This window comes from Kogia breviceps, chromosome 10 (genome assembly GCF_026419965.1).
Source record: "Kogia breviceps isolate mKogBre1 chromosome 10, mKogBre1 haplotype 1, whole genome shotgun sequence".
NCBI lineage: Eukaryota > Metazoa > Chordata > Mammalia > Artiodactyla > Physeteridae > Kogia > Kogia breviceps.
The window spans coordinates 32,315,267-32,342,605 of NC_081319.1; the positions used below are offsets into that span (position 1 = coordinate 32,315,267).

At 36.2% G+C, this 27,339-nt stretch overlaps 3 protein-coding genes across 9 annotated transcripts in view; 2 read left to right on the plus strand and 1 right to left on the minus strand.

Moving 5' to 3' along the window:
* DNAH12 (dynein axonemal heavy chain 12) overlaps positions 1–3,659 on the plus strand; it is a 218,637-nt gene extending 214,978 nt beyond the window's left edge. The window contains exons 73-75 of the mRNA XM_067043844.1: positions 444–535; positions 2,136–2,203; positions 3,424–3,659. Of these exons, the coding sequence (XP_066899945.1) occupies positions 444–535; positions 2,136–2,203; positions 3,424–3,614 (351 nt within the window). The 3' untranslated portion in view covers positions 3,615–3,659. The remainder of the gene's footprint in view (positions 1–443; positions 536–2,135; positions 2,204–3,423) is intronic.
* Positions 3,660–4,858: 1,199 nt separating this feature from the next.
* Positions 4,859–27,338, plus strand: ASB14 (ankyrin repeat and SOCS box containing 14). Of its 6 annotated transcripts, none has more exons than XM_059078039.2 (11): positions 4,883–4,956; positions 5,554–5,695; positions 8,546–8,590; positions 9,050–9,183; positions 9,281–9,439; positions 11,665–11,910; positions 15,192–15,363; positions 15,835–16,378; positions 18,025–18,178; positions 19,138–19,338; positions 24,606–27,338. In XM_059078039.2, the coding sequence occupies exons 2-10, from the start codon at positions 5,574–5,576 to the stop codon at positions 19,314–19,316; spliced, it is 1,755 nt and encodes a 584-aa protein (XP_058934022.2). In that variant the 5' UTR covers positions 4,883–4,956; positions 5,554–5,573; the 3' UTR covers positions 19,317–19,338; positions 24,606–27,338. The 6 variants fall into 6 exon arrangements, with proteins under 6 accessions (XP_058934025.1, XP_058934022.2, XP_058934024.1 ...); XM_059078041.2 differs by having other exon boundaries at positions 4,890–4,970; XM_059078042.2 differs by lacking the exon at positions 8,546–8,590 and having other exon boundaries at positions 4,859–4,956; positions 9,052–9,183.
* APPL1 (adaptor protein, phosphotyrosine interacting with PH domain and leucine zipper 1) overlaps positions 20,402–27,339 on the minus strand; it is a 34,439-nt gene continuing 27,501 nt past the window's right edge. The window contains exons 19-22 of one of the 2 annotated variants that reach the window (XM_059078037.2): positions 26,546–26,692; positions 25,913–25,963; positions 25,524–25,613; positions 20,402–24,683 (exon numbers count right to left, since the gene is read on the minus strand). In XM_059078037.2, the coding sequence (XP_058934020.1) occupies positions 24,537–24,683; positions 25,524–25,613; positions 25,913–25,963; positions 26,546–26,692 (435 nt within the window). In that variant the 3' untranslated portion in view covers positions 20,402–24,536. The remainder of the gene's footprint in view (positions 24,684–25,523; positions 25,614–25,912; positions 25,964–26,545; positions 26,693–27,339) is intronic. The other variant, XM_059078038.2, reaches the window with a different exon arrangement.

Below are 27,339 nucleotides of genomic sequence, written 5' to 3' on the forward strand. Positions count from 1 at the left end.
CTTAAACTCCAGAGTATCTCATTACATCAAAGGCATGTATTTAAGCAAGGAAAATATGGGGAATTCATATTTTTATAGCCCATTACAAACAGTTCTACTTCTTTCCATTCTTTGTGTTCATGAAGAAAGTATATAATATTTGTCTTGCTATCTTTGTGAGAGAATTTTTATATATCTCAATATTCAATTCAAATAATCTAATGCTGTTTTTCTATCTTAGCAAAAAATTAATATGAGGTACAGTAAAACCATATAAAATATGTCAAAAGGAATTGTATTATATATTTTTAGATTTACATTTTACTGAAAAAGTCTTACAGTTTAAGAAGCTATTATATGGAGGAGTTTCCCTGAATATGTTCTGAAGATTTAGCTACTGCATTCTTTATGAGACAAAGTTGTCTAGGGAGGAAATCATTGCTAGTGTGTGCTTCTGCCTTCAGGTTATTTCTTCTGATACATCTGAGGGACCACCAGAAGATGGCGTTTATATCCACGGATTATATCTGGATGGAGCACGCTGGGACAGAACAAGGTCAGTAGTTTCAACTGCAAAGACCTACTCAGTTGTAGCTGAATCATAGGTGAGATAAGCTGTCTGCTACCTTTCCCCACTGCCATCCCCCTCAACCAAAAGACTTCATCTAGAGAATATGACAAGTAATAAATAATATCAGAATTCTTGCCATAAATCATTACTCAGGCTCAGACAGTTAATGAGTGAGTAATTTCAGGTTCTGAACAATTTTGAGTTAATATTTCAATGGTCTTACTAGTAGAAAAGTTAGTTGAAATTATTTTTCTTCTTCTGTTTTATAACAGTTACGTTCTGTCTGGTAATGTGTAGGAGCACCTCAGTTTCAAACAGTTTATAGTATAGTAAAGTTCCCATTTCTACTGGTGAATGGAAAACTTGCATTTTTTTAAAGAAGATTTTGGGGATAGGAGTTTATTAATTAATTTATTTATTTTTGCTGTGATGGGTCTTCGTTTCTGTGCGAGGGCTTTCTCTAGTTGTGGCAAGTGGGGGCCACTCTTCATCACTGTGCGCGGGCCTCTCACTACCGCGGCCTCTCTTGTTGCAGAGCACAGGCTCCAGACGTGCAGGCTCAGTAGTTGTGGCTCACAGGCCTAGTTGCTCCGCGGCATGTGGGATCCTCCCAGACCAGGGCTCGAACCCGTGTCCCCTGCATTAGCAGGCAGATTCTCAACCAATGCGCCACCAGGGAAGCCCTTTCTTGCATTTTGATGACATAATAAATACATATTTTAAATAAATACTGAATTTCCAGCTTAAGAAACTAAACAGTGCATATGTGCATACACACACACACACACACACACACACACACACACACACACAGACATATGAGAAAGGGAAAGATTATTTCCCTTGAAGCCCATTACTAAGCATAATCTCCTATTTCCAGAGTCAGGGTTACACTTTGCTCTCAAGGGAGGGTTAAAGCCCGAGGCAGGGAAAGTCACTTAAGAAGGAGCGTGAAGGTGGTTCTACAGAGATGGTTCTAAGACAGGGATATGAGGAGACCTAGCTGCACATAGTTCATCTGATTATTTCTCTTTTCATTTTCATCATTCTGCTGACATTTCTCTTACGTTTCCTTATATATGTATTCATCTTTTCATCCCTTTCTTCCCTCCTCTTGAAAGCAAACAAGCAAGCAAACAAACAAACAATGCAGCATAGGGAAAATAAACCACATTTTCTAGATAGATAGATCTATGTTTGAATCCTCATGCTGGCATTTAAGAGCTGTGTTACTGTGAGAAAAGTACTCAATCTCTCTGAGCTTCCACTCTTCATCTGTGAAATAGGATTAGGAATGGGAACAAGACTATTGGGAAGGTTAAATGTGACAGCATAGTGTCCGCCTCATGGACAGTACTTTTAAAACAGAAATTGATATTTGTCCACTGTTTGACACATTGCCTTTCCATATTTTTCTTCTGTTTCTCTTGATTCTTCATTGCCTCTTCCTTGGTTTTGTTTTTACATTTCTTTTCCTGCATATCTTTGGTCCTCTCTTGTATTAAAAGCCAATAGCTAAGTAGCAATTTCTAAGATGCAAATTTTATTTTATTTCTAATAAACATCTGTCATTTTCTCTTCACAGCGGATTGCTTGCCGAACAATACCCCAAACTTCTGTTTGACCTGATGCCCGTGATATGGATAAAACCAAGTAAATATATTTCTAACAGAACTTTGTAGAGTTTTAGGAAGGATAATGATAGATATTATAACTGCTTCTCCAAATAAGTCTCTGTTCAGACCTATTAGGATTTTGTTCAATTATAGTAAATAGTGACTTAATGTTTACAATGGAAATATACTGTTCTCCCTTTCTGGGTTGCAGTTATATTATTTGAGGAATATTATTCTGCCTCTTTTTCCTCTTATCCCATGGGATATAACGTTTCCTTTGCCCCTCCCCTACACTTCTGCTTTTTCAGTCTAGAGCTTCCCATCAATATTTTGATTCTGAAGTGCCTTTGCATACCTCCCAGAGACACAAATAGGCTTGACACAGTCTCCAGCTAGTGACTAGAGTTTTCTGGCTATAAGAAACTCCTAGGCCTAGGAGCCAGCCAGGTGCCCCAAGGTACAGATGTTGCAAACCACACAGGGTGGAGGCCAATTTTGCCCCCTTGGGAAACCTACTTGTTCCTTCCCTCCTTCTGCAATCATCATTTCCCCACCAAATCTGAACAATTGAAGCTCATTCTTTTGTTTTTTATTTCTTCTCTATTTTTTAATTCTCAAATAACTATAAATGAACAATTTATAAATTACCCAATCACCACTCAACCCATTAAGCATTTTTTATTATTAAAGCAGTTCATTTATAACTATGACAAATGTGGCCTCAGTTTAGAAAGATTCCTAATATCTCATATCTGGCTTTTCAAGGATTGTGTATAGATTCTTTTTGTGAGTAGGTAAGAGTTGGTATATTTTTCTTAGTAATAACCTGCTGAAAACAAATAGTAACTTCAGCTTCTAATTTATGGATTTCTTGTAGTAGAGCTTTAAGCAGCTGTGTTTCTCTTTCTGCATCTCCTCCGTTACCTATGCTGTATTTTATTCCTTCTTCCCTAATCTCTCCTTCTCTCCCAAGTCCTCTTGAGTATTTTCATACCTGCTAAGTGATCAGGTCTTTAAAATCAATTCCTGTCCTCCAGACCTAGAATCATGCACCATATGAAATCATTTACCTTGTTTCACAACCATAGTTATATGCCAACTGTAAAAACACAGCAACAATAACTTTAAAATGTTCAATATCATAAACATGATCTTAGATTTAGTACTGGTCATTTTATTACAAGATAAATAGTTGTTCTTTTAGTACCAGTGGCTGTTTTCCTTTTATCAAATGAATATATTTCCTTTTTCTTCAAGCTAAAAAGTCTCAGATTGTGAAGTCGAATGCCTATGTCTGTCCTCTTTACAAGACAAGTGAACGTAAAGGAACTCTTTCCACCACAGGACATTCTACTAACTTTGTCATTGCAATGTTGTTGAAAACAGACCAACCCACTCAACACTGGATCAAACGTGGGGTTGCTCTGCTTTGTCAGTTGGATGACTAAATTGGACAAATTAAGAAAACATCTGAAAGAAGTTAAAAAAATATTGCCTTCACTTACTTGAAAATTTATATATTATAAAACCCAAGTATCTTGGTGTAATTCTTTTAAATGATCTTTGTGAGTGGTCTTTGCATTGTTCGCCTCCCTGATGTACCAGTCTCAATTGGAGTACAGCCTTCCACATGGACTCTCAAGATCACATACATCTGTGGAAGAAAAACATGAAATGTGGAAAATCTTTGAAGCTTTTATTTAGTTCTTCTTTTTAGTTTGATATATATGTGAAAAACAGATTTGGGAAGACTGGATAAAATTTAATTAATATCAGAAATTATCTGTTTCACAAGTGTTAAGTCATTTCATCAGCTTCAGTAATAATTTCCACTCACCTATGTGAAGTGATTATACACAAACATTTCAAATACATAAATAAATAAATTGTAAATAAGGAAAATGTTGAAACAATTTCAGAATGAAACCCCTTCCTTCATACTTTTAAAACGTTAGTTCCATTTCTCACAGTACCCCTGTGACAAGGAAAGGAAACGCAAAGCAGTGAATTGACATGCAAAGGCAGTTAGATGACTGGAAGGAAATCCTACATACTTGAGGTGGTATCATGCTTCTTGGCATGTGCTTCATATTTAATTGGAAATGCCAAGGGGGCTCTTTGTTATTTTTAGTAGTTATTATTCTTATTATTTAGTATGCCCTTATCGTATTAGTGTATATTAACAATTTTTAAACATTTCAACAAAACAAAATTATAGTCAAAATTTTATTGTTTTTATTATCTTATTTTATTATCTTTTATTCCTTCCTTAGGATTCCCTGGACATTTTACGCCGCAGCCTTGTAATCCAAAGAAAATGTAGGTGCAGCATCCCAGTGAATCAGGACCATTGGGACAGTCACTTTTGATAATTCAGTCAGTGCAAAATGTTTGGCCTCTCTTAAGTAGAAAATTGATTCTGGTTTGTAGTGTCTATGTGCATGAGCCCTAAGAGAATGAATTCACTTCACATGGCCAACCCCCTGCAAAAGCAGTTTATTCCAGGAATAGAATGTTTAATCTTTTAAATTTAATGAATACAGCAGTGAAAAAAAGAGATCATGTTTTCTAACAGAGCTAAACCACATATAAAAAACAGGGAGAAAAAACAACAAAAAAAAAAAAAAACAGAGAATGTGCCAGACTGTCTTATGATCAAGTATTTATAGTAAAGCTATTAATGGAATGGTCACTACATGGGAGTGGAGATCCTAAATATAAATGAAAATTCTGATGTGCTAATCCTTAACAGTGAAAACTTCAGTGCTGTCCTAAAGGATATAATAAAAGGTAAAAAGTCTTTGGTATGTGATCAAACCTATTCTATGCTAAAACTGAAATGTTCTTTTAAAACCATTGAGATGTTGCCTAGCAAAATATATCGGGGGGTTTTTCCCACTATTCCTGTTATATGTTATGAGAATACATTTATTCCTGTAACATGTTTATTTTTAGTATTTACTAACTAAATAAAATATTATTTTCAGCATAATACTCCCTGCGTGTAGGAAAGATATTCTTTGGAGTGAGAGCTATAATTAATGAGAAAAACTCATAAGCCAAGTTTAAAATAGATTGATATGAACATTTTCATAGTTACAATGGCACTGACCTAAGTTTTATATGAAAGGTTGTGTTTCCTGAATAAGCTTTAAGTAGGTGGCTGCTCATGGAAAACTTCTAATTTATGTTGAATCTGTGGTAGTTCAGAAAACTGTTTGGGGTTTTCAAAAAATTTTTAAATGAATATTTTGTGTTCTAAATTTTTCACTTTTTCATTTATCAATCCTATTAATTTTTTAGTTTTCTGAATTTCATTTATAATTTTAATCAGTTGATAATCTTTTACAACTGGAAAAATATTTTTAATTCATTTTGACTTTAAAGTAAATCTGTCTGCATTTCACATGGATAATTACACCAGTGATGAAGACATAGACGATGAGTTTGACACCCAGCTCATCATTCAGCAGAGTTTACAGGATATTCACAAGCCGGAAACTACACAGCAGTCACCTGAAGATGAGAGGTAATGGTATCTCCCTGGCAATGTAGTATAAGTATTCAACAGTTGAGCCTTGTCATAAGCACGATGCTAGTGTTGTGACAAAAACAGAAGAGAGGGTCAGAATCCAAGGAGCTGAATATCTATGAGACTTGATGTGTGACCAGACAGTAGAAATTTGGAAATAATTCAGAATTTAATCAGGCAGTAAAAAAAATAATAGCCAGGACATGGAAGCAACCTAAGTGTCCATCAGCAGAGGAGTGGATAAAGAAGATGTGGCACATATATACAGTGGAATATTACTCAGCCATAAAAAGGAACGAAATTGGGTCATTTGTAGAGACATGGATGGACCTAGAGACTGTCACACAGAGTGAAGTAAGTCAGAAAGAGAAAAGCAAGTATCGTATATTAACGCATGTATATGGAATCTAGAAAAATGGTATCAATGACCTTATGTGCAAAGCAGAAATACAGACATAGACATAGAGAACAAATGTATGGATACCAAAGGGGAAAGGGGTGGGGAGGGAGGAATTGGGAGACTGGGATTGACACATTGATATTATTGATACTATGTATAAAATAGACAACTGATAGGAACATACTTTATAGCACAGGGAACTCTACCTAATGCACTGTGGTAACCTAAATGGGAGGGAAGTCCAAAAGGGAGGGGATATCTGTATGTATATGGCTGATTCATTTTGTAACACACTGGAGGCTAACATAACATTGTAAAGCAACCATACTCCAATAAAAATTAATTTAAAACAAGAAAAAATAGTTGGAGGAGGTTACTAGCAAATATGGGTGAGGAGAGGCAGATGAGAAATCAGAAGGAAGAAATACATGAGGATATGTAAGACAAGAGAACACTAATGCATCTTGTCTTTGGGGAGCTAAGGAAATGCATAAATCCAACCAAGACACAGAAACCTCAGTAGGGTAAAGTCTTTAATCTACTCTAATCAAAAGGAGTAATTATATAAACTTAAACCCAGAAGAGACTAACCCCTTCTGAAGGGTGTGAACTCAGAGTTCTGGTATGACAACACTAGAAAGGGACCCCATGGATCCCTCAGTGGAGTAAGAGAATTGCCCTGGATATGGGCTGTCTGCAGCCAAGCACAGCTAGTCAAATGCTCTCTGGGTGATCAGCAACTTCAAGCCCCTGAGTAGTTACAATTATTTTTCAGGGGTATTAAACCCATTTGCTTGGGATGGTAACCTCTATTTGACTGATGGAGGTAAAACGGGATAAATGTGTTTTAACCCCAAGAGATTTTGTAATTAAATACAGAGATGTTGGAGTATATCAAACCTACAGTATTTTTTTTTAAGTAACATACTCATGGAGTGGTCAGTGTGTGCCACACTATTCTGAGCATTTCATAAATATGTACTAACTCATTTAAATTCTAATTCTCATTACCTCTCTATGTGGTAGGTACTATTATTTTCCTCATTTAGAGATGAGGCGACTGAGGCATAGCATAGAGAAATTAAATGACTTACCCAAGGTCACAGAGCTAGTAAGTAAAGAGCCAGGCAGCCTGGCTTCAGAGTCTGTGTTCTTTACTACACTATTCTTACACTTTTATGTTAAATTTAGGAATAATCTTTAAATAATCTTTAAATAGTTAAAAGTTTTGTAAAGAAATTGGATTTTTCATTGGGTTAACTGTTGTATTAACCTTGTGATTAAACCTTGTGATTAACTTTGAAGTCATGATTTTAGGTTGAAACGCATAAGAGATTTTGATTAAGAGTACTGAAATGTTTCAAAGAAATTAAAATTGACTACAGTTATAAATTTCAGTCATTAGACTTGCAAGAATTGTATGACACTTAGCAAGGCTTGCTGATTTGATCAGGCACTTGAAGGAGTTAGGAAAACAGAATATACTTGAGACAGGAGCAATAAAGCCCCCCCTAACCAAAAGATGTCCAAGTCATAATCCCCAGAACCTGTGGATATGTAACCTTACATGGCAATGGAGAATTAAGGCTGCAGATGGAATTAAGGTTGCTAATCAGTTGACTTTAAGATAGGGAGATTGACTAAATTTTAAGTAGGACAGATTGTCTAAGGGGATTTATTTTTTTCAAGCTGGGTTCATTGAATAATCAAATAAAAAGGGAAGGTGACAATCCTTATTTACTAGATTTAAAAATAATATAAGATTTATAAGTTCAGCTTTAAAACTTTAAATATTTTAATAAAAATATTACTTTAAAAAACTGCTAATTATGTTTTTTGAATACAGATTCTGATCATGAATACAGATTCTGATCATGAATATTTTTTAAAACTTACACCATGATTATTTACTATGTTTTTAAATAATAATTTTTGCTGGAATCATTGACATTATAGAGTGGCCATTTAAATTTTACCATGTGACAATGTGACATTTCAGTCCTAGGCATGTTTGATTCAGTTCAGCAGACACTGATTGAAGGCTAACAGTGATCCAGGCTCTCACAGTTCTTGCCCTGAAGAAGCTGACGAGGGAAGACACATGGGAGGGGGAGTTTCCCTGGAACACATTAAGGGCCATGCTACGAAAGATATACATATATCTTTCATTTATTTATTTTTTGAAACATCTTTATTGGAGTATAATTGCTTTACAATGGTGTGTTAGTTTCTGCTTTATCATAAAGTGAATCAGCTATACATATATATATATCCCCATATCTCCTCCCTCTTGCGTTTCGAAGTATTTCTATTATGCCTCAGTCATTGCCTCATATGAGTTCATTCCTGGTTAACTACTGTTGCCTTTACCCTTTCCTTTTGTTTTATCAAATGCCTTAGTTTTTTCCTCAGTTTTGGAATTACATTCATATGTTTTTTCTCTGCAGCTTTTTGATTGCAGACTGTAAGAGGATAGTTGAAACAATAGAGACAGTTAAGTACTCTTCCTATTCTATCCCCTTCAACTTGTGGTAAGATGTGATGGTGACAACTGGTAGCGTTTCCCCTCTAAGTTCAGGAAGCCTAGAAGCAGGATCTCCAAGTGCTGAACACTATGGGGTCAACAGCTAATTGTCAAGAGTCTGATGGGGCCTTTCCTGGGGGAAACTACTTCAGCAAAACTTAGCAAACAGCTCCTGGGCTCCTCGGTGGAAAGAGCTGTTTTCTGTATGTAACAAGATGACGGGTATTCACAGGTCCAGGTGGTATGGAATGCTAGATGAAAGGCCTTACTGCTTGTTTGTCCTATGCCATTTAAATTTGTCTTTCATTAAAGGTAGTGCTAGAATACTGTTGTCTCATGCACTGACCTTGATGATGGAATTCAGAAGCAGTATGGGCTGCCTTGTATATGTGCCAAATGTGAATATGTTCTCATTTGACTTGTTAATAGGTAAGGAAGATGTATTGTCAGGGTTGACCAAGTACCATTCTGCTTTTGATGAAGCAGATGAGATGGGCTGGCTTCCTCTCCATAAGGCTGCAGTGCAATTAAATAAGAACATTTTGGAAATAACCCTGAAAGGTAAACTCCCTTTATAACTCTTATTGATGCTTCTGAGAAATAAATTTAAAATTTATTTCTGTATCTTAATCTGTGTGGTCTAATGGATTTATTTCAGCTTCAAAACCCAGTGTGTGGGAGCAAACCACCCACAATGGTGAAACACCACTTTTTTTGGCTGTCAACAATTGCCTCTTAGAAAATGTCCGTTTTCTTCTTCTCAATGGCTGCAATCCAAATGCCAAGAATGTCGAAGGCAATTCTCCTCTTCTTACAGGTAAATTAACATGTTAGCTCTGGAGAACAGTCTGTGGCTCTGAGTGTCCTCCAGGCCCACAGGTTTCAAAGGCAGTTTCTTGTGCATAGTTGCAGCACTGTCACTCTGGTGCCAAATAACCACACATGGGTACCTGACCCTCAAGAAGCTTTATATAGGCTGGCCTGTGAGGTGGCCTGAGGCAAAGTCTCTGCCCAGTTATGAGCCGATCATTTTACATGGTACCTCAGTTGAACAAGTTAATTCTGGTATAAGAAATATAGGAGAGGAGCAGAGTAGGAAGAAGCAGCCAATGGTTGGGTAAAGATGGCAGATTAAATATGAATGACTAATTTTGCTGCCTCCTGAGTCTTCAGGAGGATTACAGTTCATCCAATGTTTTAAAGGGTTAAGATACAAAGAATGGGAAGAATGGGAGAGGAGACAACAATAACATGATTTTTAAAAATCAGAAGAGCAGATGGATGAGTAGTAAGTGTCAAGAAAGCCAAATTTTAAATTGGAGTGGGGAAGGCCAAAAACCAGCACAGTTATATCAAAAGGCCTGGAAACTGTTGGCTGTAGTTACCTCATGGAGCAGGGATGAAGGATGGGCAGCTAAAATAGAAAAATTGGTTGAAAACTATTAAGAAACAAGTAGTCAGGTATCTAGATCACTTCTCTCAATCCACCCTGCTGGGTCAGACTCTTCCCCCACCCAGCAGGATTTTGGAAGTTTTTTCTCTGAATAGTGTGAGCAAAGGCTCTCTGGACTGGGGGTTATTTGGCAAGGGCAAGAGTACTGGATTGAAAACACTGGAGGAATTAAGCACGTAGGCTCAGATCTCCCAGTTCTTCACCAAATTCTAGAAAGCCGGCAGCTAGAACTTCACCCTCCAAGAGGAGGCTTCTTTGGAGAATCTGATCAGCTCAAAGAGAAAGAACTAAAAATACTAAAACTGGAGGTTCCCCAACAAATAGCCCAGGCATATTAACCTACAGTTAAGACCACAGTCAATGTTTAGAATTTCCAGGCAGATTTTTAGTCCCCAACTCTTAATCATGAGCAGACATCCAAGGACTATCTGAGGAAAGTCTTCAACAAACAAAGATAAACAACTTGGAGGAAACAGATTATTTAGGGAAAAATAAAATGTAGGGGGAAATTATCATTAATTTCCTCAGAGAGATCAATGAAAATTAATGAAATAGCAGGACACTACTAAAAAAAATATGAAGAACAAAACAAAAAACACTCTTGAAAATTAAAAAATATGATGGCAGAAATTTAAAACAACTCAAATGTGAGGAGATAAAGTTAGGAAAGCTTCCAGAAGAAGAAGATAAGAAATGAACAATCAGAAAGAAGAATAACTAAGAGAATTAGGACGATAACTGAAGAGGAGCAACATGTGAGTAATAGGAATGGTAGAAAGAGAACAGACAAAATAGAGGCAATATACCATCAATGAGACAAGTCAAGAAAATTATTTCCTAAAACAAAGGACATGTTTCATCTTTCCAGAATGAAAGAGCACACAAAGTGCCAGCTCAATGAATTAAGAACAACCCAACACTCTTGGCACTCTATATTTCTAGTCTTAGTGCAATTATAGCCCTTTATATGGCACATTATAAATGGTTGCGAGCAGAATTCATACTGATTCGGTGCCTAACACCTAGCAAGATTCCCCAAACACAGCTGGTGCCAACAATTAGCAAATGGATAGGGAGATGGATAAATTAAGGTGCTCTAGAATCTTGAAGGACTAAAGATTATCATCCAATGCAAATTAACAGCATAAATGCAGAAATGCCCATTAGAGAATATTGGTTAACAAAATGTGAGGTTAAAAATAATTTCCTAATTATTGCTGTTCTTGTTTTTCTTCATGTAAAGCAGCTACAAACATTTCTAGGACTGTACTAGGTACTTAAGTTCCCATTTTCTTGAGAACATAAAGATGATAAATGAAAACTTTGTTTTTCAGTCACATAAGCAGCCAACAGACAATGAATAATTGGTCATGGTTTACAGAAAAGCAAATAGCCTATTGATGTAAAACACTATTAATATTATTTGATATATGCCTCATTTTACAATCCATTTCCTAAACACCAAATGCTGGTACATGGGAGATAGGTAGGAAGAACTCCTTAAGAAGCCTGAGGGAAACTAGCTGATCCGATACTCTGGCCTTAATTTCCGGTTGAACATGATGCCTCCCTCACTTCTTATCTCCCAGCTGTTCTACAGGACACCTACAATATGGCCGCCTTGCTGATCAGCCATGGAGCAGATGTCAATCTGCAGTGTTCCAACGAGAGGACAGCTCTCCACGAAGCAGCCAGACTGGGCAGACGGGACATAGTGAAGCTCCTGCTGGTTTCTGGGGCACACCCTGACCCAAAGAGCTCCTACGGATTCACTCCTCTTGCCCTTGCTGCCCAAAGTGGACACACTAAAATCATGGAACTATTACTGCAGAAAGGCAAGATTTTTCCTATACAGTCAGCACACTACTAAAGGATAACATGACCTAAGCATTCTCCTCTTTATGGAGAGCTTCAGTGTAATAGAAGTTAACATTTTATTTAAGCCTAATTTAATATTTTATTGAAGTGTGTGTTAATATTAGCTACTGAAAGAACCTAAAATAGGGATTGAATATTTCTTATTTGCTGTGAAGCAGTTTCCCTAAAATTACTAGGATGCAGGTTACTCTTTTACTTAATGTACCCAGACCACGTTAAGAGGATGGTTGTTTTTTGTTTAATTTTTTGTGTGGTGTTGTTCTTTTCTAGATTCATAGAATGAAATACTCCACAACATCCCCTTCACGGTGTCTCTGCTTAAGCTAAGTTATGAGGCAGTCCAACCTGTTACCAGATGAATTAAGTTGTTAGGAAATTCTTCCTGATTTCTTCTCTTTGGGTCCCAGTTCTCCCCTCTAGCAATAAACAAAACTCTGAGAGAAGGGGAAGGCAATTTATATGTATTGAGTACTTCCTAAGCACCAGGTATTAAGCTACTTATTTTACCTCAAATAATCTTCTACAAACCCTGTGAGGTAGGCATTATCCTCATTTTACCCTTGAGGAAAGTGAGGGTCAGGGATGGTACTAGATGTAGAACTTCCCTTCAAACACGCCCTCCCCTGCCACCTGTGCTATAGCTGTGGCCATCTTAGATCCCGATTTAACTGGCAGAGATCCTGGCTCAGAGAACTGTCTTTGAGGAGACCCTCATTGATGACACTGTTACAAGAAGCAGTGTAATATCTAAAGCTTTTTTCCAAAGAAGCAAATCTTTACCAAGATTTAATAGTCTCAATATTATAATTATCTTCTTTATTCTCCTCCCCATTTGTATCCAGAAGTCTTATTTCTTTCTCTAACAATAGACGGTCCTGGTGTCCAATTTTCTAGACTGCAGGGACTCCTACATTTAAGAACAACTTTCTGCTTTTTAGACTTACCTAAATCTTTCCTATCATATAGGGGAGGCTAGTTCCCAATCAATGGCCGTAAGACATTTTAAGTAAGATGTTTTAAATGAGTGATACCAGAGATGTCTAAAGTCATTAGCTGGAATAACAAAGTAAACACTGGATCCTTCATCTACACAAAAAGAGCAACCTTTTGTGTAGATCACTGATTAAAATATAAAGAAACAGGAGAGGCAACAGATTTTAAATCCTTAACCTTTCAAAGAAACCAGTATCAGTTGACCTCAGTGAGGTCAGTGAGGGAGCATTTCCCTTAGGTAAGCCCCTTATACAGTCATTTGCACATAGCTACTAAATAGAACAGCCAAGCTTTGAACCCACTCTGTCTCATTCTAAATCACATTACTTTACTACCCTGCATTGCTAGAGTGGCAACATGGCATCATAGAAATAGCACCTGGATCTGGCCCTCCTGTACATGAACCCCGACTACCTTGCTTACTAGTTGTGCATCTCTGGTGAAGTAATTTAATCTCAATGAAACTCAGTTTCTTCATCTTTAAAATGAAGATATTAGCATCTACTTCCTAGGGTTGTAGTGAAGTTTATAAATTATTACATACATAAAGAAACCAGCACATAGTGAGTACTCATTACACGGGGGCTTATTAGACATTTCTTAATGCATTCTAGGAATGGGGTTCTGGGGGAGCCATTATATTCATTTTTTAAATTTTCAAAATATTTTAATCTATTTACAAATTTTTCAGTTAGACAAAAGTATGCAGGAAGGGGTTATTTAATTGAGCGATGATAATCAGGACATATATATTATGTGTATTAGCAAAAAATGTGAATAAGTTCTTCAGTAAAAGAAAAAACCTGGTGCATGTAATAGATTTCTCATAGTTCTATGCAGAACTTTCACTAAGAGAACACCCACCTAAAATGGATTATTCCTCATCAAACGCTACAGTGAGAATTCTTCTGTAGGAAGCATTTTATGGATTCCTTCCAGAACATAGAGAAGATAATCTGTCTTCTAGGAATTCATTTTCAAGATGGATTATTCAATGAATGGCATCATTTGGGTACCCCATTCTGCACTTGTAAGGAGGGGACATAATTTTCCAAAGACTGAAGTCGCTTTCATCTCTCCTCCCACTGTACAACTCCACTTAAGTCTGGAGTTTTGCATCTAAAACTATATGAGCTTTTAAGACTGAGACCTGATTCATCATAATCTTTTGCATGAAGAAAGATCTTTCAATTTTCTCCAAGTTAAAACATCAATAGAGTGCCAGTCCATGAAAAGCACAATGACACCATATGAATTAGGAATAATATATTGAAATAGAATTTGTATGTGGATTATATTGCCAAAATAAAGAACAGAGAAGAACAAATGACTGTGATGAGCCAACATACACCATAAATGGGCTTTGGCTTATTGCTTACACATTCAAGACAGCAATAAATATTAGAGTCCTTATATTCTGAAGATTATGGAGTCCACACTAAAGTCACTATATCTTTTTTATATGAGTTGTGAAGGTGCCCAGAGTGTCCTCCTCATCTTTTGTCCATTCAAATGCTACTCTTTCTTCAAAGCCTTTACTAAGAGGCCTTCCACAACTGACCCCAAATTCCTTCCTCCTTCCTTCACCTCCCAGCCCTGCTCACAACCCCAGCACTGAGATCTTCAAGAAGACAGCCTGTATCTGTACTCTTATTATCCACAGCACTCACACAGCACTTAGCTTACAGGGTACTACAATATACCCTTTTAACTATCAACAGTCCCTATCTTCAACTAAAAGCAGCTAGTGTCTCTTAGTAAGAACAGTCTCCTAGGAACAAGTTAAAACAGAACAAATACGCTTTTCTACCATAAGATCTTCATTACGCTTTTCCACCATAAGATCTTCATTAGATGTCATGGTGACATAGTTCGACAGGATTGTTAGTACCATCTTATAGTGTGTTATGAGGTAAGCGAGCTTTTGTATGCTGGTCTGGAAATAAAACCATCTTCTGTAAAATTACTTCTCCTGGGATTTTTAAGTTAGAAACAAATAACTTATAAAATTACTCTGAAAGCCAACCTACTTATAACTTAGAGACTGCTTACACCATTTTCTCTCCCCAACTAGTTTGTAAACTGTCTGAGACAGGAGGTACATACTTTATGTCTTTGATTCTTAGTGTTTTGCTAAAGTAGCTACTCAATAATTGCTTTTTGGTAGTGGTGGTACACTTTTAAGAATACTTAAGCAATATGGTGGAAAAGACTCTTTGCATAACATCACTCTTTCTCCTCCTAGGAGCTAATGCTCTTGGTCAGGCCTCTGATTCTTCTTCCATCTTACTTGAAGCAGCTAGTGGAGGAAAACCAGACTCTGTGACTCTCTTGCTAGAGTATGGAGCTGATGCCAACATCCCTAAGAATTCAGGCCACCTGCCCATTCATGTGGCAGCTGACAGAGGCCACTTGTTGTAAGTTCAACTACATTATTGCAAATAATAGAAATAGTAATAGCTATGGGGTTCTTTTGGGGGGGGGGGCAGCTTCTGGGAATTTTATATTCTTCATCTCTGATCCTACAACTCCAACACCCCTTTTAAAGGTGAGAACTCTTGACCAGCTAGAAAGTGGTAAATTCAGACATCCTCTGTAGACTCTGAAGAGACCTAAAACTATTTTATTTTCAGGTCGTTTGGCAATATGGGGAGCCTCAGGTTTCACTGACTGGGGTAATTCTGAGTTTTATATCTATGCCTTAGTTTCATTTAACTTTATGTGGTATCTGAATTTTTGGATGCAGGACTATGCTTTTTTTTGGTTGGGGTGTCTAAATAACAACTGATACTAATACCATCCAGTGCTAATATAAAGCAATCATATACAGGTCAATGCAGCATCTTAACAAAAACTATTTTTTAATGCACTTTGAAATTCTTTCTCAGAGCTCTAAAGATTTTGGTTCCAGTTACGGATGTTGCTGCCATTAAGCGGAGTGGCATCAGTCCAGTTCACTGTGCAGCAGCAGGAGCACACCCCAAATGCCTGGAACTTCTCATCCAGGCTGGATTTGATGTAAATTTCATGCTAGATCAGAGAATTCGCAAACACTATGATGACCACAGGAAGTCAGCTTTGTATTTTGCTGTATCGAATTGTGACCTCTCTTCAGTTAAGCTGCTTCTGAGTGCTGGAGCTCTGCCTAATCAAGATCCAGTTAACTGCCTCCAGATAGCCCTAAGGATGGGCAACTATGAGCTGATAAGCCTGCTGCTACGGCATGGGGCCAACGTTAATTACTTCTGCAAAGTCAACCCTTTACATTTCCCATCAGCACTTCAATACGCGCTAAAAGATGAAGTCATGCTCAGGATGCTGTTGAATTATGGGTATGACACAGAGCGATGCTTTGATTGTCCTCATGGAGACAAAGTTCACCCTTTCTATACTTTTGAAGGCTGGACATCTACAGTTATCAAAGATACTATGGTAAGTGCACAGTATCGGCTGTGTCACCCTATGTAGTCATTTTCTGTGGCCCTGAACTACAGCAAAAGATAAAACTCCATCCCCTCCAGAAGCTCATGGAGGGAAAGATTTTAATATGATAAATATATGATAAAATAAACATGATAGTAGAAAGATGTAAAAGGTATAGAAACAGTTTAGAGGAGAAAGTGATTTAACTCTAGTTAGGGAGTTTCACAAATGAAGCAACATCTGAACAAGGCTGTGAAAAATAAATGCAGCCTTATATACCAGTTATGCTTTTTCTTTGAAGAAGTGAGTTATCTAGCTTAAATGTTTCTGGGTTCCTGCTACTTGTACCCCTAGGTTTTTGGCTCTAACATTTGATTAATGGTTTTCTTTGGTCATTTTGATGAGAAAAGGATCACAATAAATATAGTTGACCACTCTCTTCTTCTTGAGACATTTTTCTCTTAGCTGCCATCACACCAGTCTCCTATTTTCCCCGTCCTTAATTGGTCACTTCTATTTTCCCCAACTTGAGCTCCTCCCCTGATTTTTCAAATAGCTGCCACCCTTCAGGTCTCATTTCAAGTGTTACGTCCTCAAAGAGGCCCTTCCTTATGCATCTTAACCTAAGGTAGTTCTGTTTCCTAATCATTCTCTTTAATGCTTTTCATTTCTTTTATAGTACTTATTGGTTTCTGAAATTCTTAATATTTTACTGATTATGTATCTCCCCCACAAATACATGAAGGTAAGCTCTTGTTCACCACTTTCCTCAGCTTACAGATCTGTACTTAGCACACAATAGATGCACTGTAGATACTTGAATTCATATTACTAAAATCTGAAAATATAAGTAAAATGGAGAAAGAACTTTGAGTCAATTCTGAAAAGGAAATATTTTAATATTGTATATTACTTTTAGGTTATGATTAATGTAGGACTTGGTATTTAAGCAATATGTCATCTTATATTATTTCCTGACTTTTCATATAGTATTATTTGCCTTTTCACATGGGCATCTTGTGTAAGGACATGTAAATTAAAGGCAGAAACTATCATACGTTTCAAGTGTCAGAGTGGGAATAGGTTATGAATGATAGAAAACCCCAAATAAGAGAGGCTCTAATAAGATGGCTTACTCCCCTCTCCTATAAAGGCGAGAGTAAATAGCCTTCGAATTGGACAGTTCCATGATTCACAGGAGAAACTCATATCCACATTCCAACCAGCAGGAAGGCAGGCAGGAGGAAGCAGCACACACCTTGCTCTTCTTTTAACAGTATTCTGGAAGTTGCTCACACTTCCATTGACATCTCATTGGCTAGAACTTAGTCAGATGGCCACATCTAGATGCAAGTGAAGCTGGAAAGGTAATCTTTATTCCAGACAGCCACGTGGGCAACCAAAGGGGATAAAAGATATTATGTAACAGTCTGTTTTAAACCCTCATATCTTATAAAGTTTGGAAGACTTGGTAGTAAATATTTTTCCAAATGTTAGAGCTAAGAAATATTTTCTTGTTCAACACCGTAGTTTATAAATGAGGAACCTCAAACCTTGGTTCTTGACTCCGAGTTTAGTGTTCTATTGATTACTGTGTTAAACCACAGATACTTAAGTTTTCCATTTACTTTCATAGTTCTGATTTTCTTCCTCAGTTCTGTGAAGTAATAACTTTGTCATGGCTGCAACATCTCTCTGGAAAGGTTGTTCGAGTGATGCTTGATTATGTTGATCAAGTTAGGATCTGTTCAAAGTTGAAAGCTGTGCTCCAAAAACAGAGGCTCTGGTCAGAAATCCATTTTATCTTGAGTGAGTATGTTTCTTTCTTGATGATTCTTACTAAAAAATACTAACTTAACTCTTATTTCTTTTGTAGAACATTGTTCTCTTCAGTTAAAAGCTTGACCTAAAGAAACCAAGAAAAATACTATTCCTATCTAAAAAAGTTACCGTTTATAACTATACTTAATTTGTACTTACTACCATTACCCAATAGATAAAATCTGTTAGGTAATTATTTATTATATAGGTAGGTAATACTTTTCTTCTGATCCTATGGAACACCATAGACACAGGAATTAAAAACTATGAAATGGCACTAAAAACAGGGATGAGAAAATGCTAAGATCTAAGGCTACAGAGGATATTAAATGACCCTTCAAATCAAATTCTTTCACAGTAGCACATAAGTCAAATTAAGAAGAATTTCTTTCATATAATTTCCCCACAGGTAGTGATCTTTAGTTTTTAGCCTGACCCCAAGGGGCAGGACAGGGGGTTAATACACACAGATGTAGGAGCTTTAGGTCTCACAGGCCAGACCCACAACTGATGCCAGTCTTTGGACTCTAACAAGACATGGCTCTGAAACCACAGCTACGAGATCTGCAATGAGAAGTGGTAAGCTATTTCCCAATTAACTTTTCCATTTAGTCACAGCAAATGAAAATCTTGGTGGCTTAAGTATAAAATACATTAGCTAGAGATCACTAAAAAAATGAAGCAATTCTGGGCTGCCCTGGTGGTGCAGTGGTTGAGAGTCTGCCTGCCGATGCAGGGGGACATGGGTTTGTGCCCCGGTCCAGGAAGATCCCACGTGCTGCAGAGCCGGCTGGTCCCGTGAGCCATGGCCGCTGAGCCTGCGCGTCCGGAGCCTGTGCTCCGCAGCGGGAGAGGCCACAACGGTGAGAGGCCTGCGTACCGGGAAAAAAAAAAAAAAAAAAGAGGCAATTCTTTCTTTTGGATAATGTGCCTGTTTTTCATTTTAGCAAACCCTCGCTCCCTGAAACATTTGTGCCGCCTCAAGATCCGGAAGTGTATGGGACGTTTACATTTGCGCTGCCCCATCTTCATGTCATTTCTTCCGTTACCCAATCGTCTAAAGGCATATGTCCTTTACAAAGAATATGACCTTTATGAACAAGGAATTTTCACGGGAACCTGGTAATCAAACTATTCTGGATGAAAAGGTATATAATTCCGCAGATACCTTTCTTAAAATTTGACTTGTTACATTGATTCACATTTCTCTCTCACTTTACCTAGCAACTAAAATCTCAATGCAGTCTACATTCTTTAAAAAGTCACTCTGAACATAGCCTCTCAACAGATGGCTGGCATTCTGAAAGGCAGTTATGTAAAGATAAAACCCAAACAGTAAAAATTTCAATTAACTAAGATACATCAGTTCTAATGCTGTATGCATCTTATATTAAATGTATAAATCCACATTTTTACATGCTCAAAATAATAAATGCTACCTCTGATAATTCAAGATAATTCTTAACAGTAATCCTTCCTATAGAGAAGTACATATATAAAACGTCTTAGTGACTGCAATGAATAAAGTATCGACCCTAGTACATGACCCTGAAATTAGCTGTTCTTGTACAAAAGTCCCAAGGCTAGCTTAGTGTCTGTTTACTTGCAGAGTCCATTACTGAGGTAATTCAGTTAATTGAAAGAGAACCTTCAATTGCGATTTCATCATTAATGTGATACATGCGTTCCTTCTTTCTACAAAACCCTGGCTAAGGGTTGCCATTTATTGGTTAATGTGATCACTAAAAGTGTTTTCAAATGGATGATGGCCTATGATTTCTGTACTGAACCTAGTCCATTACTAGACACAGAGGAGGGGCTCACTGATAGAAGCAGTTATAGGTGTTGGTTTAAAATTTTATTTCTATATATTCTATGCTGCATTTAAGTACAGGTTTCTGTATGTGGAAGGGAGGAAAGAGACTAAGAAGACATTCATTCACCCATACCTGTGTACCATTATATGGCACATCAACAGAGAGAACAGAGAGGCAGGATGATGACCACAGGCCCAGTCAGTTATAGCTTGATGTTTATATGTTTAGTCTTAGCATACTTTTTTTTTAGCATAATATAGTCCTTCTTAAGGAAACTGAAGTTATATGATTTCTTTCTGATGTAGGAATTCATGGCTATACACACTATTTCAGTAAGCACAGACTTAAAATTACTAATAATACAGTTTCCACATAAAAAATTTACAAAATTAGCTGGCATGAATAGTTTTTATTTTTTTAAATCAAATTGTGGTGTCTGTTTATAAATGAGTGCTAGATTATATGTATGTCGATACACAAATATATTTAGGATATACATGCACCTAGATAAATTACATAATTCTGAAGTTAACTTCATCCACTCCCTGGACCTTCTATAAGTGTATACATTTTATAAAATTCAAAACAAATTAAAACAAACTGCCAGTAGAAGAACAGAACTTGGTAAGTGCTACAGGAAACCATAAAGAGCACAGGGGATGAATATGCATTAGTATTAAAACTACAGGCCCAAGCCACTTAAGCTGGTGTATACAATAACCTGACCCTTTAAATTACAGAAATTTCTTTGAATAGGACCCAACATAGCAAGTATACATTGTAACATGTCTAGGGTAATTATTGAAAATTCTCTTAATTTTTCTAAAGGAAAAAAGTCACTAAATACGAATTAGTATTATTTCCCCATAAGTGACATTTTTTTCCCATTTTAGCTGTTATGGACTTGCAATAGGGTTAGATGTGTAATAACAGTATCATAACAGATTAAGAAAAAGTCCAATTGTTTTATAAACATCATTTGAAATTACTTGGAGAAGTAAAATTCAGAGTATATATCAAATATTTCATACAAAAAAGACTATAAAAAATCATGGACTTTATTATACATTAAAAATCTCCTAACAGCATATTTCCTGAAGCCTTGTCAGGAATACTTATTTTGATAAAATGAAAAAATAAGTTCTTCACTCCACATGTATACCACCATTACATAAAGTTGACTTTTTCAAATTTAATTCTAAAGGGAAATGAAGAATAATTTTTAATTGTATATGCATGATTAACAGTATCAGTGAAATAAGAATGAACCAATTCACTTACATTACAAAATCACCAAATATACAAAGTGGTTTTGCACATTAGTTATAACTTAATCCCCAGTTCTCATATTAACCTAATTACACGAGTACAGCCATAAGAGATTAGTTAAAAAGTATAATATAGTTCCAGTTTCAAATTATTATGTATTATTAATTAATATGGAAGAAAAAAATCTCATGAAAGAAGAATAAGCCAAACTTGATAAAAATAAAGTCAAAGGCTTGCTTGCTACAATCAGTGTGTTTGAACATTTAAAGTACAGTTTGAATGCTAGGAGGCTGTTATCAAAACCAATGTTAATATTTTCATTTTATTAATTTGGGTGGCAGAGGTTTTACAAAAGACAGGCTCTTAGGGTCTGTCACCAGGTATAAGAAGATTCAAATCTTAAATACTTGCAGTTCCTATATAGAACTCAAAATTAACTCAGATGCCTTTACCACATATGATTATATGTTATGTAGAATGGTATGCATACCCTACTATCCTTTCCTCAAGCATAAAAGTAACATAAATTTACCACCCCTAGACTGTGGAATCTGAGAATTCTTTTGAAATTAAACACAAAGTAATCATTGTAGACATGGCAAAAACTAGACTGGGGACTATGTTCAAGGCAATAGTTTTAGCCCCTTGTTAGCAAGTTTTCCCAATTTTACAAGGGGGAAGGAATAATCAGTTTCCTATCTATTGACTTCACTACCATAGTTACAAAAGTAGTGTTGACCTAGGTTGCAAGAGTGCCTAGCAGAGTTAGGTAGACTTAATTTCTTTCCTTTTAAGGAATCAGTTAATTTCTAAAACCATTGAGTGCAAGTTCAAGTCTGAGAAAGATATCCCAAAATCTAATTCAATCACCACCAAAGCATCCAAAAGCTTGAAGGGATTTCAAAGGGTAACAAAGATCAGCTTTAACATTATGCAGAAATCCATGGGGAGCCTTCTTTAAACAAAACACAGAATTTATTAAAGTTGATCCTTAAATATCTGCAGTAATGGAATCATTCATATGGTTCTACAGTAACAGAACAGAAGTTGAATCATCTAAAACTGTTAAACCCACACATAACTTCTATTTGGCACTGGAAAGCACTTTGGTCTGACCTATGGACATGGGTGTGTTATTGTGGAAATTCCTATCAAAACATGACTTAAAAGGAACCACAAGTCGGTCCAGCATCCCTAAGTCGGCCAGTACCCTTAACTTTAGCCTATACTTTGACCCAGAGTGCTCACCAAGGGCAGTAGTACGCTACCACGCAAAGCACCAGCCTAGTAAAACTGCCTCCTAATGCTGACCACCTTCCCTGCATAGTGGCTGACAAGTTACACCTGAACTAAGTGAGGTGACAACTTTATAGTAAAACAAAAGACTTACTGAAACAAAAGGCTTACTAATTCTCAAAAAGGTCTTAAAAGCAGGACTTGCCGTGACTAAGCAAATGCTGACCACAGAAGAAATTTCAATTTCTACAAAAGGAATGATACACAAACTACTGTGAAAGCATTCCCTTTAGCAAGGACAAAATAAACTTTTTTCAAAAAGTATTCCATAAATTTCTACTTTTTTACTGTATGTTTTGGTAACATAAGGCTTCAAAATAATGATTAAGTAATCATTATTCCCATTTGGCACATGGCTAAAAAAAATCATGATCCTATATATAATTATCTATCCCGTTCCTACAGAAAACAATGTATATACAGTATGAAACACCCACCCTATATTGTGAGAACTATATGCCATTTCTAAATCAGAACTAAAAAGAAAAAAATGTATGTTAAATAACAAAAGGCTTTTCCCTTGTAAAATTAGTCTTAGTGGCTAATCTCTTGAAAATTTTAAATGCATGACTGTGTAAAATATTTCACTCAATATATTTAACTTGGCCATATATACTTTTACATGGGAAACACAGGAACATAATTTCTATCAGCAATGTTAAAAGTCCAAGTTAAAAAAAAATCAAGTTTTGACACAGAATTAGGCAGTAGAGAAATGTCATTTTAACCTTGGCACCAGGTTAAAATCCTTCCTGGGTTGACTCTCCTATAACAAGCACTCAATTGCTTTTCAGTCTTTCATGGAATTACACCTTTCACTCTACTTATTTAAAGAGGACAAGTATTTACAATAATTAGTGCAAATTATTCTATTCTCATATATTATTTGCCTTCACGGATATAAAGTGATGATCAGTATTTTATAAAAACATGGAATTATGAAAATACTGTGGGCTATCAGTCTGAAATTTAAAAGATTACATTTTTAAACTAAATTCTGAGAATTTTTAAGCAGGAAACAATTGCTATAGAACTTCTTTCTAAATGTCACTTGATTTTCAATAAAAATTATTTCACACAATGCAGAAAATACAATGTATCCTGTAACAATATCTTTACATGTTAAATCCTAATCTAAAATGTATTTGAACAAAAAAAAAATCCCTTTTAATAAATTCCAAAATCTTATTTTAACCATTACTGCTCTGCAGCAACAATTCAAGTCCCAACCTGAGAACTAAGAATGTGATAATAAAATGCCAAGGGCTGTAGCAATCTTGAACTGAAGACACTTAAGCTTCTTTCCCACAGGCATCAGGTGTAGTACATCAGAGAAATGCGAGCAATCCAAGAAAATGCCCTGAAATCAACAGTACCACCTGCCACAACTTGAAACCTTAAGTCTAAAATCTCTATTCTAATTATTTTGTAAAAGTTCTATTGCACATTTAACATTGTTAAAATATTTGCAAACTTGTAGAATTATCTGTATAAGGATTTTAAAACTATTCAGTCAAAAGCTTCCTCACTGCCAGCAATTGTTCCTAATGAAAGAGAGGGAGCATATCCATGAATATCTGAAGCTGAAGAATAAATGATTTCTTATGGTCACAGCCAATTACAGTGCAAGGTAATAAGTTCACAATTTGAAGGAAGAACAAGCTTGAGCAACTGTAATTCCTCAGCAATCTACTTCAGGGATATGAACAGGTTTCTTTTAGACATGTGGAATTTGAAGTTACTGCACAGTATATTATTTCTAAGGGAAAAAAAATTCAATGCAAACCTAAGTTGTCAAGGTCCGTCGTAGTTTAAAAAAATGAAGTTAAAATAAACAAGCAAATATAAATTTTAGTCTCCTTGATAGTTCAGCATTGTTGTTACCTTGTGCCATTTCACCACAGAAATTGCCAACAAATTCAAAGGGGTGGGAGGCGAATATCAACCAAAAAGTAAGGATAAGTTTATGCTTCTGACTCTCTCTTCTTTCCTTCTTCTCCCAAATCACTCTCTTCTGACTGGCTACTGCTAAGGACAACAAACTGCCCCTCACTACTGGCTTGGTTTGGTCTACTGGAAGCAGCTATCAACCGACTTTGTTCTTCTAAGTCCTAGTGGAAAAGACAGAAAAGAAACTTAAAGTTAATTGTTTGCAATCAAATAGGAAACTAAGCAGTTAAATACATACTTGAGAGCCACTTCAACTCTTCTGTCATAAATATGTATGCATAATTCTGGCAACTTACTGAAAAGAAAGACTACACACAACCAATGCAACACCAAAGTAAATTTTGACACTTTTCTAGAAAGCCTATAAAAGCCAACATGTCACTCTTCTCCATTTTTATGGCCAACAACTTACATTCAAGCCATCATTATCTCTCATTATAAACTACAGAAAAGGCTCATAATGAATCACTCCACATCCCCTCCCTTCCCTCTAATATATATGTATGTGCGTGTGTGTGTGTGTATCCACACACACACACACACACACACACACACACAACTACCATTGATGAAAGCCATATATATATCTCCTCTCAAAAGACCTACTTTGACAGAGACAACCTTCCAACCTCTTCTGGAATATGTAGTATGTTTGCTAAACAGCAAGTCACACTACATGTCAGTATAACTATAATGTAAACATTGTATCAGAAGACAGATGTCAGGAATTCCCTGGCAGTCCAGTGGTTGGGACTCCGAGCTCTCACAGACGAGGGCCCCGGTTCAATCCCTGGTTGGGGAACTAAGATCCCACAAGCCATGCGGTGCAGCCAAGAAGACAGATGTCATCCTTTTCTGCTATGCTATGTATGAAGTGGCTGAGCAAGTAAAACAGACCTTCACTTGAAAATTCCAATATGAAAGTCACAGTGCTGAATTAAGGAAATTCTTCATAAACATCATATCTAGTCAGAGAAGATCTAGACATTAGGACTGCATACCTTTTCAATTTGTTTTTGTTTACTGAGTTCTTTCTGTTGCTTCTCTTTTACTCTCTCTATTTCTTTTTGTTTTTCTGATGCCCTGCGATCCTGAAGACCAGATGAATACAACTAATGAATTAAATATGAAATAACTTTAAATTTTAACTTGTCAATTAATATTACCTTTGTAACCTTTTCAAATTATTATTTGCATTTATATGAGAAAGCACACCAAAAATTTACATTGTAAGGTTAGCCATTTATCCAAATTCTAAATGCTATGTATCAGCAATAGCATCTATTGTTAACCTTGCATAGCAAAATCACTTTTATTTACTTGCTAATATGAAAGATCTTATATTACTTTAGTTAACATTCTTGGATAATTAAGTGTCTTGGATTCTTACCAGTTCTGCATGCAAAGCTATCTGTTTTGCCAGTCCAACAGAATCACAAATCTAAACAGGGAACAAGTAAGAAAAACTCAGGCAGTTCTTACATCAAAGCAATAATTTCAAGTATCCAAATGGCTGGTGTAACTAGTTTTATAACTCATTTTAATACATTGCTTCAAACAAAAGCTGATTTAAGAATGTTCCAGCCCCCAAAACAATCCTTTGTGTATTTTCTTCAGTCTGTGAGCTCCCACTGCTGGCTCTCACCTCTTTCACATACCCCACTTCTTGTTATCTCAAATTCATTACTGAGATGGTAAAGTTGCAAAGAACAAAGCAAGCAGCTGCTGCTGTTACTCTAAGATGAAGACATTTGAAAATGGCTGATTATGGGAATATTTTGCATTCCCAGGATAAGTTAAGGAAGCCAGAAGATTGCAACAGCTATCAATGGCCAGGAAGATACAGGTTTGTGGAGTCAGATGGCCCAACCCATCAGCTCAGCTCTCTTCAAAACAAGAGGCTTTGGTCAAGCAACTCAGTTGGATTAGGCAAAGTTTGGGAGTTTTTCTCCAGAAATCTTAGTAAGAACTTTGACTATGACACGTATTTCACAGCTGAAACACATTTTGAAAAGCCACGTACCTTTTCACCCTCATTGTTTGATTCAAATATATAGCAGACTGATGACAGATTACTTTCACTTCTCCCTCCTGATGTCCGAAGAACAAATCCAAAAAGCCTCTTATTTTCCTGGTGTGTAGCATACAAAACTACACTGGGTAATGGAAACTGCCACAGAAAACATCAGAAGCAAACATGAAATTTTTCAAACCATTAAAACAGCCCTCTTATATATGACAAACTCATGTACTAAGTTATTTAATATCCTAAATAGAACATTAGAGTCAATTGCTTTTCTTAGCCGAATGGTAATCCAAGAACAAACAATGTCATATTTGGTTTGGATTGTCAGGAAAATTAAAAGGTTGTTGAATACTGAATTTGTTTTATTAGTCATTAACACATTTTACAAATTCAAATTCAGTAACAAAAGTGGTCTATATTATTAAATGATTAAATAGAAGCACATGCCTGCAGCTATTTCAAAACAGATAATTATAAAATAAACTCAATCATGTTGGCCTTTTAATCCCTTAATTTAATTTTTAGTTTCTTTAGTGTATGATATATGCTCCCTAACTGAGGGATAGATATAGATACTAAGTATCACACCAGATTGCATTGATTCTTTAAGTTACATGGAATGTTACAACTTTTCTGCAGAGATAGCCACAGACTCAATTATAACACCCTAAAGACCCATCATAATTCACGCTACCATATCTGAATATACAGAATCAGGATTATTATAAAGATGTAAGATGTGTATATGTACAAAGAGACTTAAAATAAAACTTTAAACATTCAGAACTCAC

Excerpts from the sequence above, each read along its gene's own strand:
- ASB14 (XM_059078045.2), top strand. The coding sequence starts at position 8,838 with ATGACGGGTATTCACAGGTCCAGGTGGTATGGAATGCTAGATGAAAGG. Across the intron at positions 9,184-9,280 it reads TTTGGAAATAACCCTGAAAG|CTTCAAAACCCAGTGTGTGG; the intron begins GTAAACTCCCTT and ends GATTTATTTCAG. Across the intron at positions 15,364-15,834 it reads GCTGACAGAGGCCACTTGTT|AGCTCTAAAGATTTTGGTTC; the intron begins GTAAGTTCAACT and ends ATTCTTTCTCAG.